Below are 21,830 nucleotides of genomic sequence, written 5' to 3' on the forward strand. Positions count from 1 at the left end.
CATCCCAAAGCCATGCAGACTACAGCAGCGTCATACAGACTTGAAAAACACCAAGCTCTATGACCGATGTGAACTGGTGCTTGGGAGTGAATAGGGTGGTGATACCCCATTGAACACTTCATAGGACAACTGAAAGAGCACTAAAATATATTATGCCTTTTTTCCATGTCTTTTTTTTTCATTCATTTAACATTTGTTTCTGGCCCAGGTATGACTTGGGTCTGGGGACAGACTCAAAAGCATCATGAAATCACCGGGACTTTCCTTTGATGTAGGTAGGCTTTGGGATAGTACCTGGAGAACCAACACATTGCTTGGCTGCTCCTACCATGTGCACCACAGAAGAAGACTGATGGGCTGCAGCCAACGAAAAAATGCACCTCCAGTTTCCTGCATGCAGATGTCAGCCTTGATTGCTTGCAGAGGTACGCTACTCTTCCAAAGCATCTCCCTCGAGGAACACCTATGCCAAAAGTGAGAATGCAAATTCAAATGTATTGAAGCAAACCAGAGTTTATTTAGCATTTATTACCCATCCTGTTGTCATATGCGGTTTCTTCTGTCTCCGTTTTCCTCTGGTAAACATAGACCTTTCTTTTTTAATTATTTTTTTAATAAAATATATAAAACATTGTGCATTGCTATCCATAGGAAAACTGTAGTTTAACAACAACAACAACAACAAAAAAAAAGAATAAGGCACATTCCTGTGCAGCATCTTCAAATATATATATATATATTTAAAACAAAACAAAAAGAAAACCCTTTTCAACCTCTTTGAGGTTGTTAACTTCTCACCAGTCACTGACACATCTCTTATATTACCATAATTTCACTGTTGGAGGTGGGTTGGGTTGTGTTTGACAGGGGCCAGCAGGGAGAACAGACTCAAAAAAATAATAGGATTTTATCCCTGAGGTGTCAGTAAAAAACCTAAATGTTCCCATTGAAAAGGAAGATGAAAGGACAGCCATAAATAACTGAATACACTAGGGCAAACATCCAAGCACCGAGATGATTTCACGATGGAAGAATCCCCCTCCCCCACCCCACCCCCATTCTTAACAAGTCATATTTGCCGTTGGGTTTTAATTAGGTTAATCTTATGGCTTCTGAAGTCACAAGACAATCAGTCAGGATGCACCTCCCCCTCCCTTCCCAAATCATCCTTCCATATTTGTCATTTTGTTCACAATTCTCCCACAGTCCTTGGGAAAGGGAAACCAAAAAATCCTCAATGACCACCAAATCTGGGATGACTTCTCTCCTCAGCCAACAGAGGAGCATCTGTACCACAGCATGCCAAACTCCAAGTCCCACATGGGAGGACTGTAATTGTCACCTCCCTGCCTCCTACTAAGAAATGAAGTTGACAACCAACTCTGCTGAAGTGAGAAAGTGTCCATGAAGAGGAGCGATAGCAGTATGTCAGGGAGAAGGAGACGGGGAAAGCTATATTGCTGTCCATCCACACTGCTCCAAGTAGCATGCCTGAAAGGACAAGGGGAGACACCCACATAATACTCCTTCCCTCCCTCTCCTCTATCATGTGTGGAGGAGCCACAGGGTGCAGGGCAGGATGGTTGCACTCCCCATCGCTTAATAGTAACGGTTGAGGCTCCTGGTCCCTGGAATGTCTGGCTGGCCGTTCATCCAGATCTCCCGGATGATGCGCTCCCGCTCCTCCAGCCGCTGAGCTCGCTCCAGCTCCTCCGCCGAAGTGAAGACATTCATGTTCAAAGTCCTCTCGAACCTGCGGTGCCTGCGGGCAGACAGGTCCGAAGTGGTGTCTGAATCATCGTCGCTGTTGCTGCTGTCACTGTCGCTCTCCCGCTCCCGAGGAGGTTTTTTGGCGGAGGAGCATTTGCAGTCAGTTCGGCAGGACACCCTTAGCACCAGGGCCAGCAGGGTCAAGACAAGTCCAATGCACACTCCGGAGACGAAATACAGAGCGGCCCGCTCGGAGTTTTCTGAAAGGAGGAAGGAAACGATTGTTGAGAACAATGTTTAGAAGAACAAACCACACACAGCTCCTCTGCGCCCGTACCAGCCGCCGTCTCTGGAGGGGCAGGGTTTTGAATAGCTGGGTTTGACTTCCATGCCCTCCTTCGCATCATCCCCCCCGGGGAAATCAGGAAGGGGAATTTAAACGGTGGATTTGCTCCCAAGGCATTTGTCCATATGCAGAATGTGGGTTCGCTGCAGTCGTGTCTCGGAGTTTTCTGGAAGGGGAAGGAGCAGCCCACAGAATTAAATGCTAATTCCAGTAGCTGCGTGAGTGGGGTTGACACCAGGGTGCTGCGCACCCAGCAGCAGCTAAGTGCATCTTGCTGTCACATCCATTATCATCGTACCAGGAATAAAGATGATTACAGAGCTTTATATGCCCTGTGCTGTGCCCCTGCTGAAATGCGAAGCCTTGCAGCATGGAAAAATGCATATTATTTATTCATAGGTTTCATTTGCTTATCTAAGGCAAGTGTGCTGGCTTTCCGCCCAGACCACCAAAATGTATACCTGTGCTACACAAGCAGAGCTGGAGTCAGTGCACTAACAGGATGAATTCTGCACAGCCACATTTCAGAAGTGATAGAACAAGACTCCAAAGGATCCAGAATGCCTTTTACACTAGGTCATCTTGTTTATTTGCTACCTTTTTTTTTCTCTTGGTTCATGGGACTACTTAGAAGTGTAATTATGATAAATGTTGTTACTGCAATTCCCTTGGGCTGAATCATCTTGGTTTATAGAGATGCTGAATGGGTGAAGGTGAACCAAGCAGACGTGTCAAGGCCAGCTCTACTTCCCTGTATCTGCTGGGAGTCCTGAGTTCAAGGATGGAGTCAGTTCCTCAAAGGAATCTTGCTCCCTTGAACTCAGCGATGGAGTTGTAACAGTTCCCACTAGCTGAGAGCCTAACATTCAGCCGCCTAAGATCTCTGTAACTAAAAGGCTACTCTCATGGACAATACCTTCATTTCCCAACACCGTGCTTTTAGAAACTGCCCTCTCCAGCTGATTTCCTTAAAGCAAAGTTTGCAGACAATGAACTGGAACTACCTAGAGATATTCAAGGCCCTGCTCTAATTTCAGAGCTGGTTCTAAATTTGAAGTTAGCCATCTTCTAGTAGGGGGTTGGACCAGGTGACCCATGGAGGCCTCGTCCAGTCTAAATTATTCTCTGATTCTGTGGCCAGAGCCTAAACACTGACTTGTGCACTGTTCAAGGCAACATATAGTTCAATGCCTGAAGATGCTCGTGGAACAGTTACAGAGATGAAACGCCTTTGTGCACTTCTCTCTCAAACAAATCTCAAAGGCGACTGACAAGCCAAGGTGGAGGAAGATGTCACGATAGTCTGAAAATTGGCTCATAAAAGATGAGACTGTTGCTGGAGTGGTTGGTGTGGATGGCACGGGGAAAAAACAGGCCGAAGAGAAACTACAAAAAAAAATGAGGAGAAAACTGCAGCAGGTGCATTCAATAAGTTAAAAAAAAAAAAAAAAGAAAAAGAAAAAAGAGGAGAGAAACGTAGCAACAATTGGAAAGTGAAGTGAGGCCAAAGTCAGAGGTTTTAAGCCAAGATATTTTGACAAAAGTGAGACAGCAAAGATGCAAAGGTAAAAAAGAAGATACCAAAGCAGGCATGAAGGATGTGCCAATGGCTCTTGTAGCAGTCTGGCCAAGTGAAATCCTGGCTCCAATGACGCTAATGGCAACTCTGAAATCAAGGGGCAGAACTCAAAACCACAGCCCCGTCTGCACAGTAGCAAAGCTGCTGCCCATCTGGTACTTAGTGAACAGTAAAGAAGTGGCCTAAATTTTAGAGATTTGAAAACCCACGGAAAAGTAGAATCACTACCCAATAGTGCTTTAACCTTCATATGCGGTATAACTCAGGACAGTAATTGCAAAGCTCCTTTTGCAAGAAGGCCTAAGGAGGGCTCAGGGGACACGCAGAGCATGGGAGCATGAGAACAAATGAGCAGGACTGATCTGTTTGTACTGGAAGATGCTTGGTGCAGTCTGCCTCCACTCTGCCTGGCTGACAGGATGCCAGGCACACTTTCCCGAGCACCACATCCCCGCACACACGTGGGCTTGATTTGGTTGCATTAGTTCCACTGCTCATTCTTCTAAAGCAACTCATAAAAAAATTAATCCAATGGAGCCTGAGATGCAGATATGTGGTTTCTTTCCCCCGTTTCTGTCCATGTCCTGCTTTTCCTTTCTCTTCCACACTCCTTTTTCCATGCTACTGCACCCAGCTCATGAGCAATCTGCACCTTGATTGCTGCTCAAGCAACCATTTTTCATCCCCTGCTTGTGCTCATATGTATAGCCCTTCATGCAGCGCAATGGCTGTAATTGAATCTTTGGCTCCGGTGGCATTAATGAGCTCCTACAGCTACTCTGTCAACATCTGAGACACTGTCTGGACTTCCTCACTGAGCTGTAACCCTACATTCAACTGCAGTCTCGGTATTTATCATAGGTACAATCCACTTGCATGGCAACATCTCTGTTTTTTCATAGCAGAAAGAGCAACTTAAGCTAAAAACCACAGGCTCTGCTTCTTCTCAGTTGAAGTAGCCAAGTCAGCAACAGCCTAGATTCAGGGCTTTGACAGTTGATAAGTGATTTTGAGAGCCTTCACCATTGCATGTTCTACTTGGAAAGACCAAAAAGGGACATTCTTTTCAGCAAATGGATGCTCAGCATCTTCCAAAAGCTTGAAGGTGGCTCATATTCAACATGTCAACTGAAGCTCCTCCAAACACTCATTATATTTGAAAAAAAGCTCTTTAAAAGTGCACGGACATCAGTAGCAAGAGTAACACAGTTTTGCTGTGTGTGTGTGTGTGCGCGCACCCATTAAGGCATGGATTTTGACCAGTGTAGCTTTCGCTTCCACTGCTGTAGATGACAGCTCAGTGCTATATTTTTCTCCTAAACTTCTGGCAGGACCCAGTTGCTGTCAGTCTCTTTAGCTGGGCTTACCTTTCCCCTTCCTGGTATTTCTCTTTCTGAACTGAAGGCATTGATGAAAATGTCACTGATTCAAGCCTGAATTTAATACATGCAGACAAAAGATATATGCTTTTTATAACCCTGTATACAAAAGCCACCATTTTCTAGGCACTCAAACTGGCCAAAAATTAGAAACACATTTTATTTTGTTTTTCCAACAAAACCAGCAGCAATTACAGAGCCTGTTTCCTGAGGGCTAACAATCTGCTGGGAGCATCAGCCCAGACTGCCATTAATTCCCCAGGAAATGCCCCAGGCCAAGGTTGTTATTGCTATTATAATAAATTGTTTCAATAAATAAAAAACAATCTAGGCATTAACGGTGCTGGCTTCCTGTGATGGCTTCATGCATTCAGAAACCTCAGTGGGGAGGAACATTTCAGAGGGCCCCAGTAAAAGGTTCAGCATTAAGTATGGCCAGGCAAACAGTAGGAGCAATATCTTCCAGGGAATTTACAGTTAGCCCCACAGGCTGCCGAAATCCCCTGGTAGAACAGAGGAAGCTCTCCAGGAGCCCCTTGTTAATAAGGCTCAGGCCAAGCAGTCTAAAAGTTGGAATGATCTCCCCTGGGTTGTTTTTTGTTAATAACTTGGCAGCAAAGCGTTGCTTGTGGAAGAAGAATAAAACAGGGATTTGTAGAGGTTTCCCTCTGACTACTTCAGCCTGAATGCAACAACAAAGCCAAAGTCCCCTGTCCAAAAGGAGGCACTGGAAGTTCTCTAATACAATTTGAATGTTTAATATTTATATAACCACGAGGGACAGTTCTGGTCTTGCTGGTAGACTGTGACTGCAAAGACAGTTCCAGCTGCCACTGAGACTGGTGAAGTCTTTCCAAACACTTAGACAGGTTTTGGAACAGGTCCATGACAAATAACAGGTCTGAGGTTCGTAGGCAGAGATTGCATCTAATTAAAAACCTAATTCTATAAATTAAGGGTATCTGAGTCTTTTGCAAGACTGAACTCTAAATAATACTTATTTGTTTGATCAGCTGATAAATTCACTTCTCATTGATATCGTTCAGTTTTTCTCCCTCTTTCCAAATAAATGTTGTTTTTAAGGCTCTGGAAGCCGGCAGAAGACTAACACTTAACTGGCTTTGATACTCCTAACCATGATGATAGCCGCAAACAGATTCAACAGTGAAAACCGAGACTCCTGCAAAAAGGCTTTGCTTCCTGCTGTGCTGTGATTTTTCACTCCTCAGTTGTCAATAGGAACATTCCCAACTTTTATATGGGAACATGAGTCAAAAAGATGGTGGAAATGAGCACAGAGTCATTCGCTAATATTGGCACTTCACCCCTTTGTGCACTGCAAGGCTCTGCAGGTGCAAGTGACCGAGACTGCAGATTTTCACCTGCGGTTGCCTGCCCACACCTGCCATTTCGTGCAGAAAATGTGAACAACGCTGAGCACAGGTGGGATCCCACTGATCTGTGGATGCTCTCCCCGGGTTAAGAGACACTCCACTGCGAGGAGGCAGGAAAAGTAGTAGAGTGGATCATCCTTTCAAGCACGCACTTTACCCACGAAACAGCAAGGGCCCGTAGCTTCTTTTTCCCAGAGTGGGTCTGAGGATACACACCACCCCCTGCCCCAACAGAAAAAACACCTTTATATGTTGCTCCTGCCTATTTACAATTTTCTCTTGCGAAGTCCTGTTTTGAGCCAACTCACCAGCACAGGGAAGCCCTGAATACAGCACTTTCAGTCTGCAGAGTTTACCTGAGAGAGGGTTTTAGTGTCATGAAACAGAGCAGTTCTTGCACTAATGTTTCTCTTTGGCACCAAGGCTGTGGTCAGGAGTGTTGGGAAGATGAGTGAACCAGAACCAGCCCTCCCTGGCCACTCCATACCCTGCCTCTCCTGAGCCACTATAATGGCTCCTCTATAGACATCCACAGCTGCTGTGGCTTAAGCTGCCTTCAGGGTCCCAAACTCAGAAGAGCACAAAAATTTCCAACTGTTCTGCTGCTCAAATTCTGCAATATGAAGAGGGATGTGCAGTGCTCTAGTTTTATGCAAATTATATTTGTGCCCTGTGACACAGTTTGTCTTTGTACTCACAATCTAAAACCTCTCCATATTCACATATAACAAAATAAATCATGCCAAATCCATCCTTTCTGCTAAAAGCAGAGGGCTAAATTACATGTAACAGATAAAGATGGTTTAGGGCATCTGCTGCTTCAATCCATGGGGCAGCTATCAACTATTTTTGTAATAAATAACAAACTGAACATATATATCATTGAGATGATACATGAAATCCATCTAACAGACATGGTTAAGTACACTGGAAAACATGAACTCATCACTGGAAACCAGAGTCATGAGGTCTGAGTTTTACCTGTTTGACATGCAGTGGATATGAACGCATTACAAGACCATATCATGAAAGGGCTAGCAAATTGCACAGCAACAAGACAGTCAAAGCCATCCTTATTTATTATTTGTGCTACAGTAAAATCTAGAGGCTCCTACCAAGACTGACACCTTGTGAAGGGGATGAATTGAGGCCTTGTGCCCTACAAAACGAAGGCAGGGTCAAAGAGTTCTGCTGTGGTCAATGGAAGCTAAGTCTCTGGGGCAGCAGCAGCAGCCCTGAATCATAGTCCCAACTATCCCTGACCACAAATCCTAAGACCTTCTGCTGCCCATGCCCATTACGGTTCAGATGGGGAAAATAATATTAACAGCATTCTATTTTACAGTAAGGTTGAGAATGCAGGTATTCTCATGACAAAAAAAAAAAAAGGCAACTGTAAGTAAGGGGAGGGGAGAGAATTTGATAGACAGAAGGCTCCTTTTTTTTTTTCTTTCCTTAGAGAAGCCCAGCAAGAAACAATATATCCTACTCAGCTATCTTGTGAAGAACGCTACTAATTCCACTTAAGCTGCCTGCTTCTTAAAGGTCACAAAAAGATGGATCCTGATACTACCACTGGATGTGTAGAAGGGAAAAACTTTGCATTCACCACTCATGGTCCTTTTAGAGGGACCCTCCACTAAATGTGCAGATATACTCAGTGATTCCAAAACGCAAAGCCCAAGTTAGTTGTTTCAAATCCAAATACTTGCCTGTAGCAGTGTGGTGCTATCTTCGTAAGAGCAAGAGCACAGCACCGACAATGCATTAGTATTTAATGAATTAGCAAGACTAAATGGCACACAGACATGAAAAATTAGCTCATAGATATTGGAGGTTTAGTTATATAGACCCCAGTGCTCCAGAATAGCATAACTGCATTACAGTGGTGCCAGCAGACTGGCCACAGTACACAGAATTATTAACAGCATGTAGTAAAAAAGCAACATATTAATATTACTAGCAAGGTAATGTTGCCTGGTAATAAGCATTGCAGGGTAATAAGGATACGAACCTTCTATTAACCAAATGGAGAACACCCATAAGAAAAAAGTGACCACAAACAGTATGTCCTCCTCAGGAAGCTAGCTACACAGAAACCAGGGCCCTCCTGCAAAAAGCAGCAGAGACTGCCCTAAAACATGCTGAATTAGTGCATCTGATGCTATTCAGCCAGTGCTCCTCCTTTTTTAAAGTTAGGTCTTCCAACTGTCTAGGCAATGCCTACTGCTGACAAGGTACCTCATGCAGTTGTGGGATGGGAAATATTTGTACTATATCACCTGCCTCTACTGTACTTTTTGCTGTCAACAGTATTGACCCGAAGCACTCAGTAAGGCACACAATCTTTATTTCAACTTTTAAAGTGAATCTTATTAGAAGACTGCTCCTCTGTTACTTGAAAGGTACATGTGGGTGAAAGATAAACTGTGATCCAAGGAAAACTTACTCTAAACTAGATTTAAATATACAATTAAGTAGACTCTCAAGTTATTTCATATTCACACTTCTACTGAAGATAAGCCAAATTCTCTTAAACAGGGTAATGATCTGAGTGCTGCTTATTTTCCAAATTACAGGACAACAAGCTTGCTGCCTTGAGCCAGGCTTTGATCTCCAGGAAAATGGAGCATTAGGAATAATACCACATGTAAGATTACATTGTATTTAACTCCAGATGAGAGCAAATCCAGTGGAAAACAGAGCACAATAAACCTTGTTATGTACTGTCTGCTAGAGCTGCCCTGGTCAGGTCCTTCAAGGGAAAATTTGCTAAGAGATGAATGAAAAATATAAACAGTTCAAAGAGGTATATTTAGCCCTAGGTCACTGTGAAATGTAGGCTCAATTGAGGGTCCACAAAGAGCTTGTGAGAGCCCAGAGAGATGGCAGCTGCCAGACCTACCTGTGACAAAGGCATACGCTGCTAGGATGTTGCTGAGCAGTGCCATCTCTGTGCTAACGCCCACGGGCTCCATGCTGCTGCTGAGTGCCGGCGGTTGTGTCTCATCCACAGGAACCAGGGAGGGGGAGTTGTCTAGAGGGTAGAAGGTGGCCGATCTCCCTTTCTTCTTCTCTGCTTTGAAACAGAAAGGGAATGAGGAACGAGGCACGTGCCCCAGCCTTACCCTGCCCTATCCCCATCAGGTCAGCATCTGCCTTCACCTGGAGCTGCTCAACAGCAAGGCACCCAAATGTGCCCCTCTTTGGGGGGCAACTAAACCTTCTCAGGTAGCTTCGGCTGAGCACATAACCTGTCTGCACCTAGACAGCATCTTCTCTCCCCCGTCTCCTGCTCTTTCATGTCACCACTTAGACACACCCACCTATGCTACAGCAAATATATAATCAGGTTTCTTTTCTCTTATGTAAATCAAAGGAGCCTTTATCAACAGTGAGTTCAGCTAAGCTTGTAATAAGGACTGGAAAACACAGGCAGAGCTGGCAACCCTCTGCCAGTGTCACACTGTAGTGATCCATCCACACCTGGCAAACAGACGTGCTTTCTCTCCAGCCTTTGCAGGGAAGGGCAGACCTGAGTTTATGACTTCCTTCAGAAGCCCGTTCGTATTGTGTTTCACCCAGAAACCATTTCCCCTTTGGAGAGGTGAGTGAACATGGGTTAATGATTTGATTTTATTTGTTGAAGACTGGAGCTAAGGAGGCAGCTAATTCCAGGAGGCTCAAAGAGACCCTTTCAGACCTTATCAGCTCGCTGCTGAGTGCTCCCCCGCACCTTGATCTGCAGGCAGAGACCCCCACTAGTCACAAAACACTAATTGTTTTAAACACATGAAAAAGTCAGTGCACAGGATCCAGCTCCATCATCCATGTGATTGTTTAACTGTAGCTATTACAGTTTTTCAGGTTCCCTTCCCTGGGCATCTGGTTCTGGCCAAAAGCAAGCATTGCACTGCAAAATCACAGACTTGCACCTGGCTTCCTCTTATCCACAGGTATTAAATGCAGGAAACTGTCAGGTCCAGCTCTGATGATGCCACCAGTGCCATGTAAGCAAAGGCACCCTGACAGCAGCCATGACACAAGATGGTCTGTGTTTACCGGCTGCCTGATCCGTCTCCTTTCCCTACAAACCCCGCAGCATGAGACGTCATGTTCAGCTTCGCACTGCGCGTGCCAGAAAGCGGCTCAGCCCAGGGAAGCAGGAACAGGAACTGAGGGGTGTCAAAGGGAACAGGTAATACTGGATGGAGAGGGACTGAGTGCACGAATGTGCGTGCAGGGATGCCAGCTCCTAATGTGCCTCGGAGGAGAAGCAGCGGTGATGGATGTCCAGGTGTTGCTGTAAGGGAGCAGCCCCAAGGAATACAGGCACAGTTGTACCTCTGCCACTGAAAAGCTGCATGGCCTTGGGAAAGCCACACGTTAACAGCTACCAGGGTGTTAATGACTGGCTGACTGGCCCTGAAGCGTAGTTTTTAAACATAGGTGCCTGGGTGGCAGATCCCAAGAACCTCTTGCTTTAGGAGAACAGAAACCACGGAAGATCAGTTGTACAAAGGGAGGCACTGGCACACGGAGAGCCAAGGGCACTTTCAGCAGGAAAACAATAGTAAAGTTTTAGAAAATCTTTTAAGGCAGATGTAGGCACCAGCGTGCCCTCTAATCCTTCCTTTCATCTCTCTGATAAATCTATGTCTGTACAAGCGGTTGGATTTTTCTTTACCACTGTTCCTGCAAAGAAATCCATGGAAGGAGGGTAATTTTTTTCATTTCTAAAAACTGAACCTAAAAATCAGATACTTCAGAGCATCTCAAGTAGCACTATGCATCTAAACTGAGGCAACTGAATCCTGCTGTTAGTTGACAGATCCCAGAGAGTCCTTCAGCTCTGCCCCTAGCAGACACTTACAGCTTGATGCATTTGCTCATATGCAGGCCCCTAAGACACCCCAGGGTCAGGAGGACATCCATACAGAGGTGACAGGTATGAGAAGGGATGTGGGGGAAACGCTCACTCACTCTTCTAGGGCAGCATCTCAAATGACACATTTGAAGGGGCGTAACTGAATCCTGCCCGAGATGTCTACATACGGAGGTCTGCCTCTGAACTAGTTAATCTAAAATCTCTTTACAATGAAAATGAATGGCACCACCAGGATATAATCTCATATATATATATATATATGTCATAACCATCTATCTCATCGTACAAAGGATCACTGAGTTAGGTGGCTCCAGGTTCCTGCTAGGTCTCTGAAGTTTTCTATAACTGCACTGAAGTCCAGTTAGTATGGCTGGATACTTCATATCCTACAGAGCTGGTAGGATATGAACCTGGGGCCTCTGCGCCATGCTCTATCACGTGTCCAGTGCTGGGTTAGTGACAACCCACCTGCCCCTCACTGTCAACACATTGAAGTGATCTCACTAGGACTAAGGTTTCAATTATACTTGCAGTGGGGACTTCCCTGTGCATGTGCTAGATCCACCAGGAAATGCTCTGATGGACACCGCTTCTGCTGGGTATGGGGCAGCCCTTGTAAACCGTGCCATGCAATAGTGGTGTATTTGGGAGGAGTAAGGCGCAACCCCTTTCATGAGAGCTTTAAGAAAATTTTTTTTTTTTTTTTTACTTCAGACTTGTCCAAAGAACAGATGCAATCAAACAAGTTTTTAAATGAGTACTCATCTGCATACACTGTACTCTGGCAAAGAGCTCCCCAAAACCACAGAACTGGTTTTGTCCTCTGCAGGATTGTACAAGCACAGACAGGAAAGACAGAAAACAACTGGAGTTATGCAGGAGGGAAAAAACAAACACAATTCCACAAAGGCCATGTGTTGCTACGCTATGTGGTTCCCTGGTCTGGTATTCATTCCAAGATCATACTAGAAGACATCCCCTTTCCTCCTTGCTGGCTTTGAAGACCTTGTCTATGCATAATCGGCTCACCTACTACTGTTTTTTTCTTCACCACCCTTTCTTAGCTGTTCTTAGTAACTCAAACTGTTTCCCTGTGACTTTACACCAAAGCTGAGCAAAATTCTTTCAGTTAGCAGTAAATTTGCCCAACACCACAGTACAAGCACAGGAGAGGTTACTCATGATGCCAGGCTGACTTCAGCAAATAGTTTTAATAAAAGAAATAAGATGGGAAGGGAGATTATAGAAATGTCCAAATACTTCCTTCCGCTAGTTTTGAAACAGTCTTTCAGCTTTTAATTTCAAAATGCCATCTTTGTGTGAAAAGTGGTGCATGTTTTAAAAATTAATGAAAAAAATGTGAAACCTAAACAAAAAGTGTCAAATGTTTAGAATGAATAAGAATGAGTTCAGAATATTATTTTTTTCTTGCTTGAAAGAATCACCATGATCACAAAATTTATTTTGGGCTAACTCAAAATTCTTTTCCCTGACAATTTTTCAGTAAGGCCTCCAAAGTGACAAATCTGTTATTTCCAACTCTTAATTATCTGTGGATTAACTATCCAAGTTGTGGATTAACTTTGCCAGGACTGCAGAAAGAGACAAGGTAGCTCTGCCCATACTTAACCCAGAGCTGAATCTCTCGGAGCACAGACCAGGAATTTCAGAAGTAATGTCATGTATCAACTCCTGTACGTTGGGAAACAATGCAAAAACACTGCCTAGCCCCATAGATGCTCACCTGTGTTTTTCCTTTATTAATACAACATCCCTTCCTCCTACTCACCTATTCCTGTAGATAGCTAAGATTTTACTTCATTCATATCTCTTGACTTTGCAGTTTATGCATTTAGCATCATATTTCAAAGCTGAGCTGAAAACAACTTTGTCTCCTGTGAGGCAGATCTACTATCTCTGCCCTAGTTTTTTCTTTGCCACTGCAAAGTATTTCTGTGATGAGTTTTGACACGCATGGCCATGACTGTTATTTCAAGAAACCCAGTGTGACTAGTTCCATCACTGGTGACGCCTTGAAGCTTCTCTTTCTGACTGTGACACAGATGGGGTTTGAGAACAATATAGAAACCCAGATAAGGGGAGAGAGAAGGGAATAGTTACCACAGCACAGTTAGGTTTGGGACAACATCGCATCAGTCATAGCTACCTGGGAGAGCTCGCCCTATGTTGGAAGGAGAGACATTAGTAAAGAACACGCCGTCCCCTATAACACTGGGTTCAAACAGTCTTGGCCGCAGTGGAAAATGTGGCTTCTGAAATCCTTGGTAATTCGTTGGTCTTGGCTGGGTTTCATGCAGAAGCTTCTTGGGAACTGAAAGAGAGGAGTAAGAAGAGCACAGTGTTAGAGTGAGTTATTTCAGCTGGTCAGAACGAGAATTATCACATTATGCTACGTGATCATATGTGATCAGCTCAGCTGATACTTAATTATACCATGTGCAGACCAAACAGACACTCATTTACTGCTATGATGAATGCTCTCCAAATGCCAGCACAGAGACATTCAATGAGAGAACGCTGGGAACTATAAAGTGATTAAGATATTGTTTATTTACAATTAAGCTTTGAGACTAGACTGAGGATCAGATTCAGACATCTTATTTAGACACCCATCTTAGAAATTAAAATGCCTAGTAAGCCAGGCTCTGACCTCAGCCCTAAGCTTCAGAGTACTCCAGCCAGACACCTCGGTTCCTACCATGCTAGTGGGCTGGGCAGGATGCCCCATACCAACGGGGGCTATAGGGTATGCCTGAATCCCTGCCTCTCTCCAGCCATCAAGTTGCTGGCTCAAAACTGCACATCAGAAGTTTCTGTCCACTCCAGACCCACAAAGCCAGCCTCTGGAGGGTGCTCTTCACGTGAAATCATAAACCTTGAATCTCCCCCACAGAAGTTAGAAACCTCACCTGTAAGAATCCCTCCCCACTCCCCAGATTCAAAATACACTGTTCCCCATGGGGCTTTAGGTTTTAAGTAAGCTGGGAAGGCCTGTTCTCGATTCCCACCATCCTGAGAAGGAAGGTGGAGACTCAGCCAACTCCTACCGCTCTCCACATTTGGTCAGCCACAGCGTTAGCAATACACAGGCAAGATAGGTTAACATGTGACAGTTTTGTCAAAACATCTATGGTTTCTTCCTTGGACAAAAGCATGCCATAATAAGGAGAGTCTTTTCTCCTCCTTGATGTTGCAAGGCTGGCTTTTCAGCTGTACATCCAGGTAAAGAAATCAAAGTCAGTGTAGCTACCTCAGTGCACACCCACTGAAGGTGAACCCACACAGTAAATTCACTAACTTGCCCTGTAGGGACAAAGCAGCATGTCATTTATGGAGCTGAACCAGTTCTCTGCCTCAGCCACCGCCAACACCTAAGGCTATTTCAGAGCAAAGTGCTTTTCCATACAGAGAGAAGAAACACATATACAGGGTGTTCTGCTCAAAAATTAGAGGAACAGAGTGATGAAAGGCAAAAATAAAGAAATCAAAATTTCCAGAGGAGAAAGATGTATTTTCCCCATCAGTGTCTGTGTACTAACATATACATTAAAAGCACCGTTTTGTCCCTGCAGACAACCAAGACTTCAGAGTGTTAAAGACACGGGCTGTTGAGAACTAGGCACAAGTTCACTAGACCCAAAGAAACCCCAGGATAAGATTTCTGGGATGCTCAGCTCTTTCTCTGAGTCTAACGGCAACTACTTCTCTCATCCCAAGCAGGCTGCCACCTCCTAGAGCCTCAGTTTCCCCACTGCTCCACTGCCAACTGTCTATCTCTCATCTCCACTCTTCACAGGGGCATAAAGAAGCGTAATTAAAAATGCAAAACACTTCGAGATCCTCGGCACAAGCTTGAAGGAGGACTTGGAAAGTGTGCAACTCTGGAACAGAAAGGAAATTCCTGCCTGCCCCCACAGCTAATCAGCTGCCAAGCTGGAGCATGAGATTTAATCACGCCCATGAAATTTGCCTGCATAACTACAAATATTAGTGGTGGGGGAAGCAATCCAACCACCTTGTTTACATTGTGTTCAACTTACTGTCTTGCTGAGGCAAAGAAAATTGTAACTATATTTACTGACTGACCTCCTATATTAGGCTGCCAAGATATCAGCACTGAAGTTCTTGCATTATTAGTAGAGTCATGCTAGGTCAGGAAACAGACATAAAACCCCATCGCTTTTGAATATCAAAGAGCTGGCACTGCAGTTTCTAGTGAAACCTGAATTGGCAACTGTCCTCTGATAGGAAGGCAGCAAAAGAAACCCTTCCCCTGTTAGGAACTAGACAGAAGCAAGCAGGATACCTGCGCCAGGGAAATATCAGAAAGTCTGGGAAGGAGGCGGGTAGAAGAGAGATTATCCTGCAAACCACACAGCCGAGGAGAACTGCAGTTCTGGGTGCCAAATCTGAGGCACCCAAAGGGACCCGATATTCAGAGAGCATAGGGCTCAGCACCCTCCAAAAATAAACACCCCTTTCGCTGTATCTCAGGCTGAGGACCTGAAAAGGATTTAAAAGACACAACTCAGTTTTCCCTTACACACTTTTCAGCCAGACTGCATCCCAATAACCTGCTAATATGCATCCAGTGGAGAAAAAGAAGCAAACGGAACACCAAGACAATTTTTAGCAGATTTTGACTAGTCCGATATTTCAGACTGACTCTTCTTCATAAACGTCTCCTTTCACCTCCCAGTATTCACAACCATCTGTAGGGCACAACACAGGCTGGGTGGACCTGCATCTTTCTTTGAAAAGGTGACACCACCAAACACCTAAGCATTGGAGCCAAGTGTGGGGGAAAGAAACACCATCTTTCCCTAAGCACACCCAGGGAACTGAGCTATGGCTTTTCCACCTTTGCATCTGTGCCACCACTGCTATGAATGCTACCTACAAGACCAAGAGAGGAGTCAGTGTAAAGCAAAAGGTTGCTAAATCAGTCACAGACTGGTCAACAGCATCCCAAGGAAGAGCAGAGGTGAAGTATTCAGAGGGAAGCATTCATAGAGGCCATTTGTTGTCACAACACCTTAATGGGGTACGGTGATGCTGCTATCCCTTTGGGATGGCTGAGGAAGAAAGATGACTACCGAGCAGGCATCTGGTGCCTAAAACCAAAGGTGAGTATGTAAAGAGATTCCCAAAAGCAGGCATGTGCTTAATGCCTGTGATTAGCACGCACATTTGTACTTTCAAAGTGGTGCTTGTCAAAGAGGTGCTTGTCTTCAGCCACTAAACCCCTTTAAAACCCTGGAAGCAACTTGGTGCAACACAGGATGCCTACAACACATGAACCTGGGACTCTTCCATTTCAAGGGGACAATCTTCTCTGTGGACTCCACAAACATCTTACGGACAATTTTCCGGGAAAGGCCTATCCTGGTGAAGAGTAGATAGAGTGACAGCATGCAGCAAATCTGTTCTTTTTCTAGTTGATACAACACTAAACCAACACGCAGGTTAGATAGCTTGATTTAGAAAGACAGTAAAATGGAAAGGCTTTCTCAAGTGCAAACACCTCACAATTTCCAGTTAGCTTCTGTGTGGCAGCCAATTCCACATGAAAGATTAAACATCTGGTTCCTTTGAAATACCCTCCTTAAATTCTCCAGAGAGGAGTGAAACTGACACAAAGCATGGCATGAACTGAAGCAAGGTGTCAAGAAAAGTTATTTATGATTAAAACCACCAGAAGAAAGTACCTGGGTTTTTAGTCTTATCTCAGCATTAAGCACAGGCATCCTGGCAGGGAAGGGTTGGCACTTGGCCTGCTCCATTCAATCAAGCGGAGAAGGTAAAGCAACTCAGTCAGCAGAAGAAGCGATATACATGGACAAGAGGGGAAGAAACAGGTCCTTCAACCAAAGTGTTAACAGGCCTGATAGTCAGGAGCCCTGCACCTTGAAATGCACATGAGAAATGAGCTGGGGTCATCTGGAAGAGAGGAGCTGAGTTGTTCTGGAGACCTTCAGTCTCTCAGGGTGTAGCAGTCAGCACTGAGATGTGGGTATTTATCCAAATGATACAATTCTCCAATTAACTTGGGCTAGTCAGCTGAGTGGCACAGTGACACAGAAAGTGTACCTTTCTGGATGGCAAGTCATGCTCTGTCACCCACCCCGGGTCTAGCTTGGGCGTCCCCTCACAGACTCCCCATGAGCCAGGATTCGATCTGGAGGGCAAAGTGTCACCATCGCTGTGTTACTCCACAAAGGCACCTTATGGAAGGCAGTTCTAGGTTATAAACCTGCAAGGGAGCTCTTGGATCAGCAGGTTCATTCCTCTGCCATTACAGGCTCTCATGTCTTCATATCATCTCCCTGCATCTGTTTAAAAAGCAGTCCCAGCTACCAGCTCCCACTGCTCATCTGTCTGAATCGACATCATGGTAGCAATAATTTATACCAGTTCCCAATCCGAGACCTGCATTACCCATTTGCAACTAATTAATGGTATCATTCTCACATCAAAACCTCACCACCACTGCCAGGCAGCTTCCCGGCTGCAGGAAGAGGGGCAAAGGAAAATCAAAGCTGGAGTGTGCTCTCACTGGCAGAGCAGACCCATCAGATTCGGGTACAAGCCACCAGCAGGACAGTGTGAAAAGGCACATGCTGGTGCTGCTGACAGTATCCTTATTTGTACTTGGTGGAGACTCCTTCTGCTGGGACTTTCACACACGCTCTCTTATGCGGCCAAAAAACTGAGGGCTGATGAACAGAAAAAAGTTACTGTGCCTACAGGCAGCAAAATTCTGAATTACAGTGTTAAGAGAAGGAAAGGACCAGCCGATACCTCACCTCTTTCATCAATATAATTTGCTGTGTTTTCTACTATTTTGATCTATCCAGTTTTAAGCGCTCCAGCCCTTGAGGTTCAGCCAATTGCTGTAAGAGATTATTTTGCAGAGGACTCTTGCTCTTTCTGAGGAACTCTCTTGCAGTATGCTGCTGAGTGTTTCAGTTTAAGCACATACAGTATTCTCCTGATCAGAACATTTGACTGCTATAGCCCCCGAATTTTACAGATGGGAAATTGGCTCAGGGACAGAGTTTGAAAATGTTTAAATATCAAAATGATTTGTCCAAACTCACAAAGAGGGTCTCTGCCAAAGAGCCTGTATTTCAGCCTTGCTCTCAAACCATCCCCTCTCTTTACTAATTTGATCATTTGGTGTTTCCTGATGCTTGCTCAGTCCTAAACATGCTTAAAGACTTCCACTCCCAGGAAGCAATTATCCTTTGACCTCCCTCTTCACTGTATATACAGATCAGTCAGCTGGAGGGGAGATCAATGAAAGCTTGATCTTAAAAACATACAGACAGGACGTTTGTCATTCTCCAGTCCTCTGCTATATACTTGCTTGTGCATTTCCAGCCCACAAGGTTTACTCTGAAAGCTCAGTATGATTAAAGCAAATCTGCAGGACCTTCAGCAAATCTTCCTGTGAATGCTTGAAGCAGTGTGCAATTTGAACAAAACATGACTCCATCACCAATGAAAATTACAACCAAGCCTTTTGTCTGGGCAGGTTGGGGCCAGGAACTGTTGATGTTCAACATATTTTTAAAATAACAATTAAAAAAATCTTACTGTGAGTAAACACCCAATATAAACTACTGCAGGTTTTTAGAGGTAGTAGCTCTGAAGGATTTTCATTTGAGACTTGAAAATGCACAGCATCCTGCTAGAAATGGGATCATTCACATTTCTGAATTGTTACAAGAAAGCAATTCTTAGCACATATGTAAGGTATACGGCGCTGTCAGATTGCAGAATTAGAAGTGTTTTATGTGCTGTAAAACCTAAATTCACTAAGCAGTCAGTCAACAATGTCTATTAAAATAATGGATTTGGGCTGTGTCAGACCACAAAATATCACAATATAATCAGAGAGCAAGAAGGAAAAATCCCATACATAAGAAGACTGTACCTGGTGACAACAGTAACACCACTGTGCAGCTAGAGACATGGGGGTAGAAGATGCTAATTTGATTAACAAAAGTAAATTGAGGCACAGCCTACCACCCTGGCTTTCCCCCAAGGGTCTCGGACATGGCCAAAGAGCAAGTTGAAACTTTCCAGCTGCCTGTGCACTGCCCAGCTCAGTGCTGGATGTGCCCCTTTCAAATGAATAAAACCCCTTGTGCCACATAGCAAGAGATTTTCCTTCTTGTGATGGCGTGTGTCATGCCAGACATCCAAAGCCTACCTTCAGTTCCTGACCTGCCAGCGAGCATTCCCGCTTCACCTGACAGGGGAGCTTGTTAGTCAGACATAGGTATAATTACTTGATAGGAGACCATCAGATCCCACAGCTCTCAGAAGTCTCCATGAGCAGCTAGATGGATCTGGATATCCCTATGTAAAAAGCTGAGTGCACTGGGCATCAACTCTGTGCCTGGGCTGCAAAGCCATATTTTACCTCTAGGCATCCTATATCATCTTTAGAGTAAAAGTATAGTACAGTTTATGCAGAAAGCATGAAGTGTCCCAGGAGACGGCAGGAGATGTGAAGGGACTTTGTGCAACGGAACATAACTCTGAAAGCTGGGATTTGATCAAAAGGCTGCCATGTAAAATCTTCACTCACAAAAAATAAACCAGAGCAGAAGCTTAACAAACACAAGCAGTCAAGACCTCAGGTTTCCACCTCCTTCAGTCATTTTAAAAAGATAATCTTTTCACCCAGCATCAATATACGCTGCAACCCTGAAACCGAATGCAAAATCCCAAAGAAAGAGGGAGTTACTCAGCCTGCTGCAGGCGTGTTTTCCGTGCGCGGTGGTTCCAAACCACCGATAACAAGGAAGTGACTCATACCAATTACAGTAAGTCCACTTCCAAGCACCATGCAGAAATCAAGTAAGACTGCCTGGGAAAATAGCCCTGTCATAACCAAAGCCACCTACACCACCACCACCACCCCCGAGCCCACAGCCTGCACCATGGCCCCCCTCCCCTGCCCCTCCCTTCAGACGCTGCCCGAAGCAGAAACCCAGCTCTTCTGCTGGTGATTTTGGGCTGGTGGGAAGCGGTACAAGCTGGGATGCCTGACACAACTCATACAGACTTTCAGACCACTCTGCCAAGACTGCTCCTGGGGCAGCCCAGATGCTTCGCCCTTTACTGCATCTTCTGACAGCAGCTAACTACAGAAAGGTTGTGCAATGAGAATATAAATATAACACAGACAACCGTTTATCTTGTTTGTCCTGCACAGAAAAGGAGATGTTCATCCTTTTCTCATGCAGCTGCAATCAGAGAAGTCACCTCAGAAGAGGAAGCAATTCCAGTCCAGAAACAAAGCCCATGCAACACAAATTAGCTCAGTCTCACCATTCCTCCCAGTGAAATCTCTTGCAGGTATATGGCCCTGTGATGTGAGAGGCTTTAGGAGATGAAGGAGATTTAGGAAACGGTGCCACCTCCAAGTGACACTCCACAAGGCAGAACCCAGCACAAGCACTGCTCCCTCCCAGACTCTTCCCCTCTTGCACAGGGCTGCAGAACACTTCCCCCCGATTCCTCCTATTTCTGCCCATCCAGAAATGCAACAATCTTATTAAAAGATCCAGTTCACCTAATTGGGGAACTCAACCCATGCACGCCCTGTAGGTAACTAATGAAGAAGTCCTCCTTAAGTAAGCTATGCTCCTAAGCTCCCTGTATCGTCAACAGTGAAAGGTGGGTGCCTTTGAAAGCCTCCAGGGGAGAATCTGTCTCCTTAAATTTAGGAGGCTAATTAGGGATAGTTAATGAATCATAATGTTACCTTTGGATTTATTCTCCTGAGTGTATCTGAGTTGAAATCTTATGAACTGCTTCACATCTTTTACTCAGACATTTTTCTTCTATCTTGAACTTTTCAGATCAGGATTTGAAGCTACAAACATAATTTCTAACCAATGATGCATGTGCTTGATCTATCCACAGGCAGTTTTTCTCCTGCTTTCATAGCCATGAAAGTTAGTTGTTCTTCTTTCATCATCTTAAATGTAATAACAGAATATGAAGCATCTATTGCCAGCAACTCATAAATCTCCTGCTTGATGTGGCTTTTGGTCTCCAAAGGGCACAGTGGAAAGCATCGTATGCACCAGACTGCTCCCTACTTGTTCTATTTGGAAAGAAAAATGGATCAAAAGGAAGAAAGCCTTGTAAGCGATACCTGCAGATACTAAGAGTTACTTTCATCTGGTAGATTTCAGCCTGCTCCCAAATTCAGAAGAGTTCTGTGTTTACACAAGATAACACATCTTCAGGAGGATGAGACTCGAGCTGAGGCTTGTCCAAATTCCAGCATGCTCAGCTACATCCCCCTCCATGGGATCTTCTGCCAGCCAGAGCTGTAGGACCTCTCCGGCAACCCACCTGCATCTAATCTCCACCAGGTCCACAGCCTATGACAGTAACTTTATACACCTGAGCAGCAAAAATGTATTTTGGGGAGCTGAGATGAGTCTAGATTAAGCCATTAACATCACCTCCAGGTGCTAGTGCTAGA

The 21,830-nt window shown here is 44.7% G+C and overlaps 1 protein-coding gene across 11 annotated transcripts in view; it reads right to left on the reverse strand.

Moving 5' to 3' along the window:
* Nucleotides 1-493: 493 nt before the first annotated feature.
* Nucleotides 494-21,830, reverse strand: part of EVA1A (eva-1 homolog A, regulator of programmed cell death) — a 224,174-nt gene continuing 202,837 nt past the window's right edge. For 9 of the 11 annotated variants that reach the window (XM_080389248.1, XM_080389250.1, XM_080389251.1 and 6 more), the window contains 3 exons: nucleotides 13,464-13,628; nucleotides 9,314-9,487; nucleotides 494-1,970 (listed from right to left, as the gene is read on the reverse strand). In XM_080389248.1, coding sequence (XP_080245374.1) covers nucleotides 1,600-1,970; nucleotides 9,314-9,487; nucleotides 13,464-13,628 — 710 coding nt within the window. In that variant the 3' untranslated portion in view covers nucleotides 494-1,599. The remainder of the gene's footprint in view (nucleotides 1,971-9,313; nucleotides 9,488-13,463; nucleotides 13,629-21,830) is intronic. The other 2 variants (XM_080389245.1, XM_080389249.1) reach the window with 1 other exon arrangement.

Source organism: Falco punctatus, assembly GCF_963210335.1.
Source record: "Falco punctatus genome assembly, chromosome: 5".
Taxonomy (NCBI): domain Eukaryota; kingdom Metazoa; phylum Chordata; class Aves; order Falconiformes; family Falconidae; genus Falco; species Falco punctatus.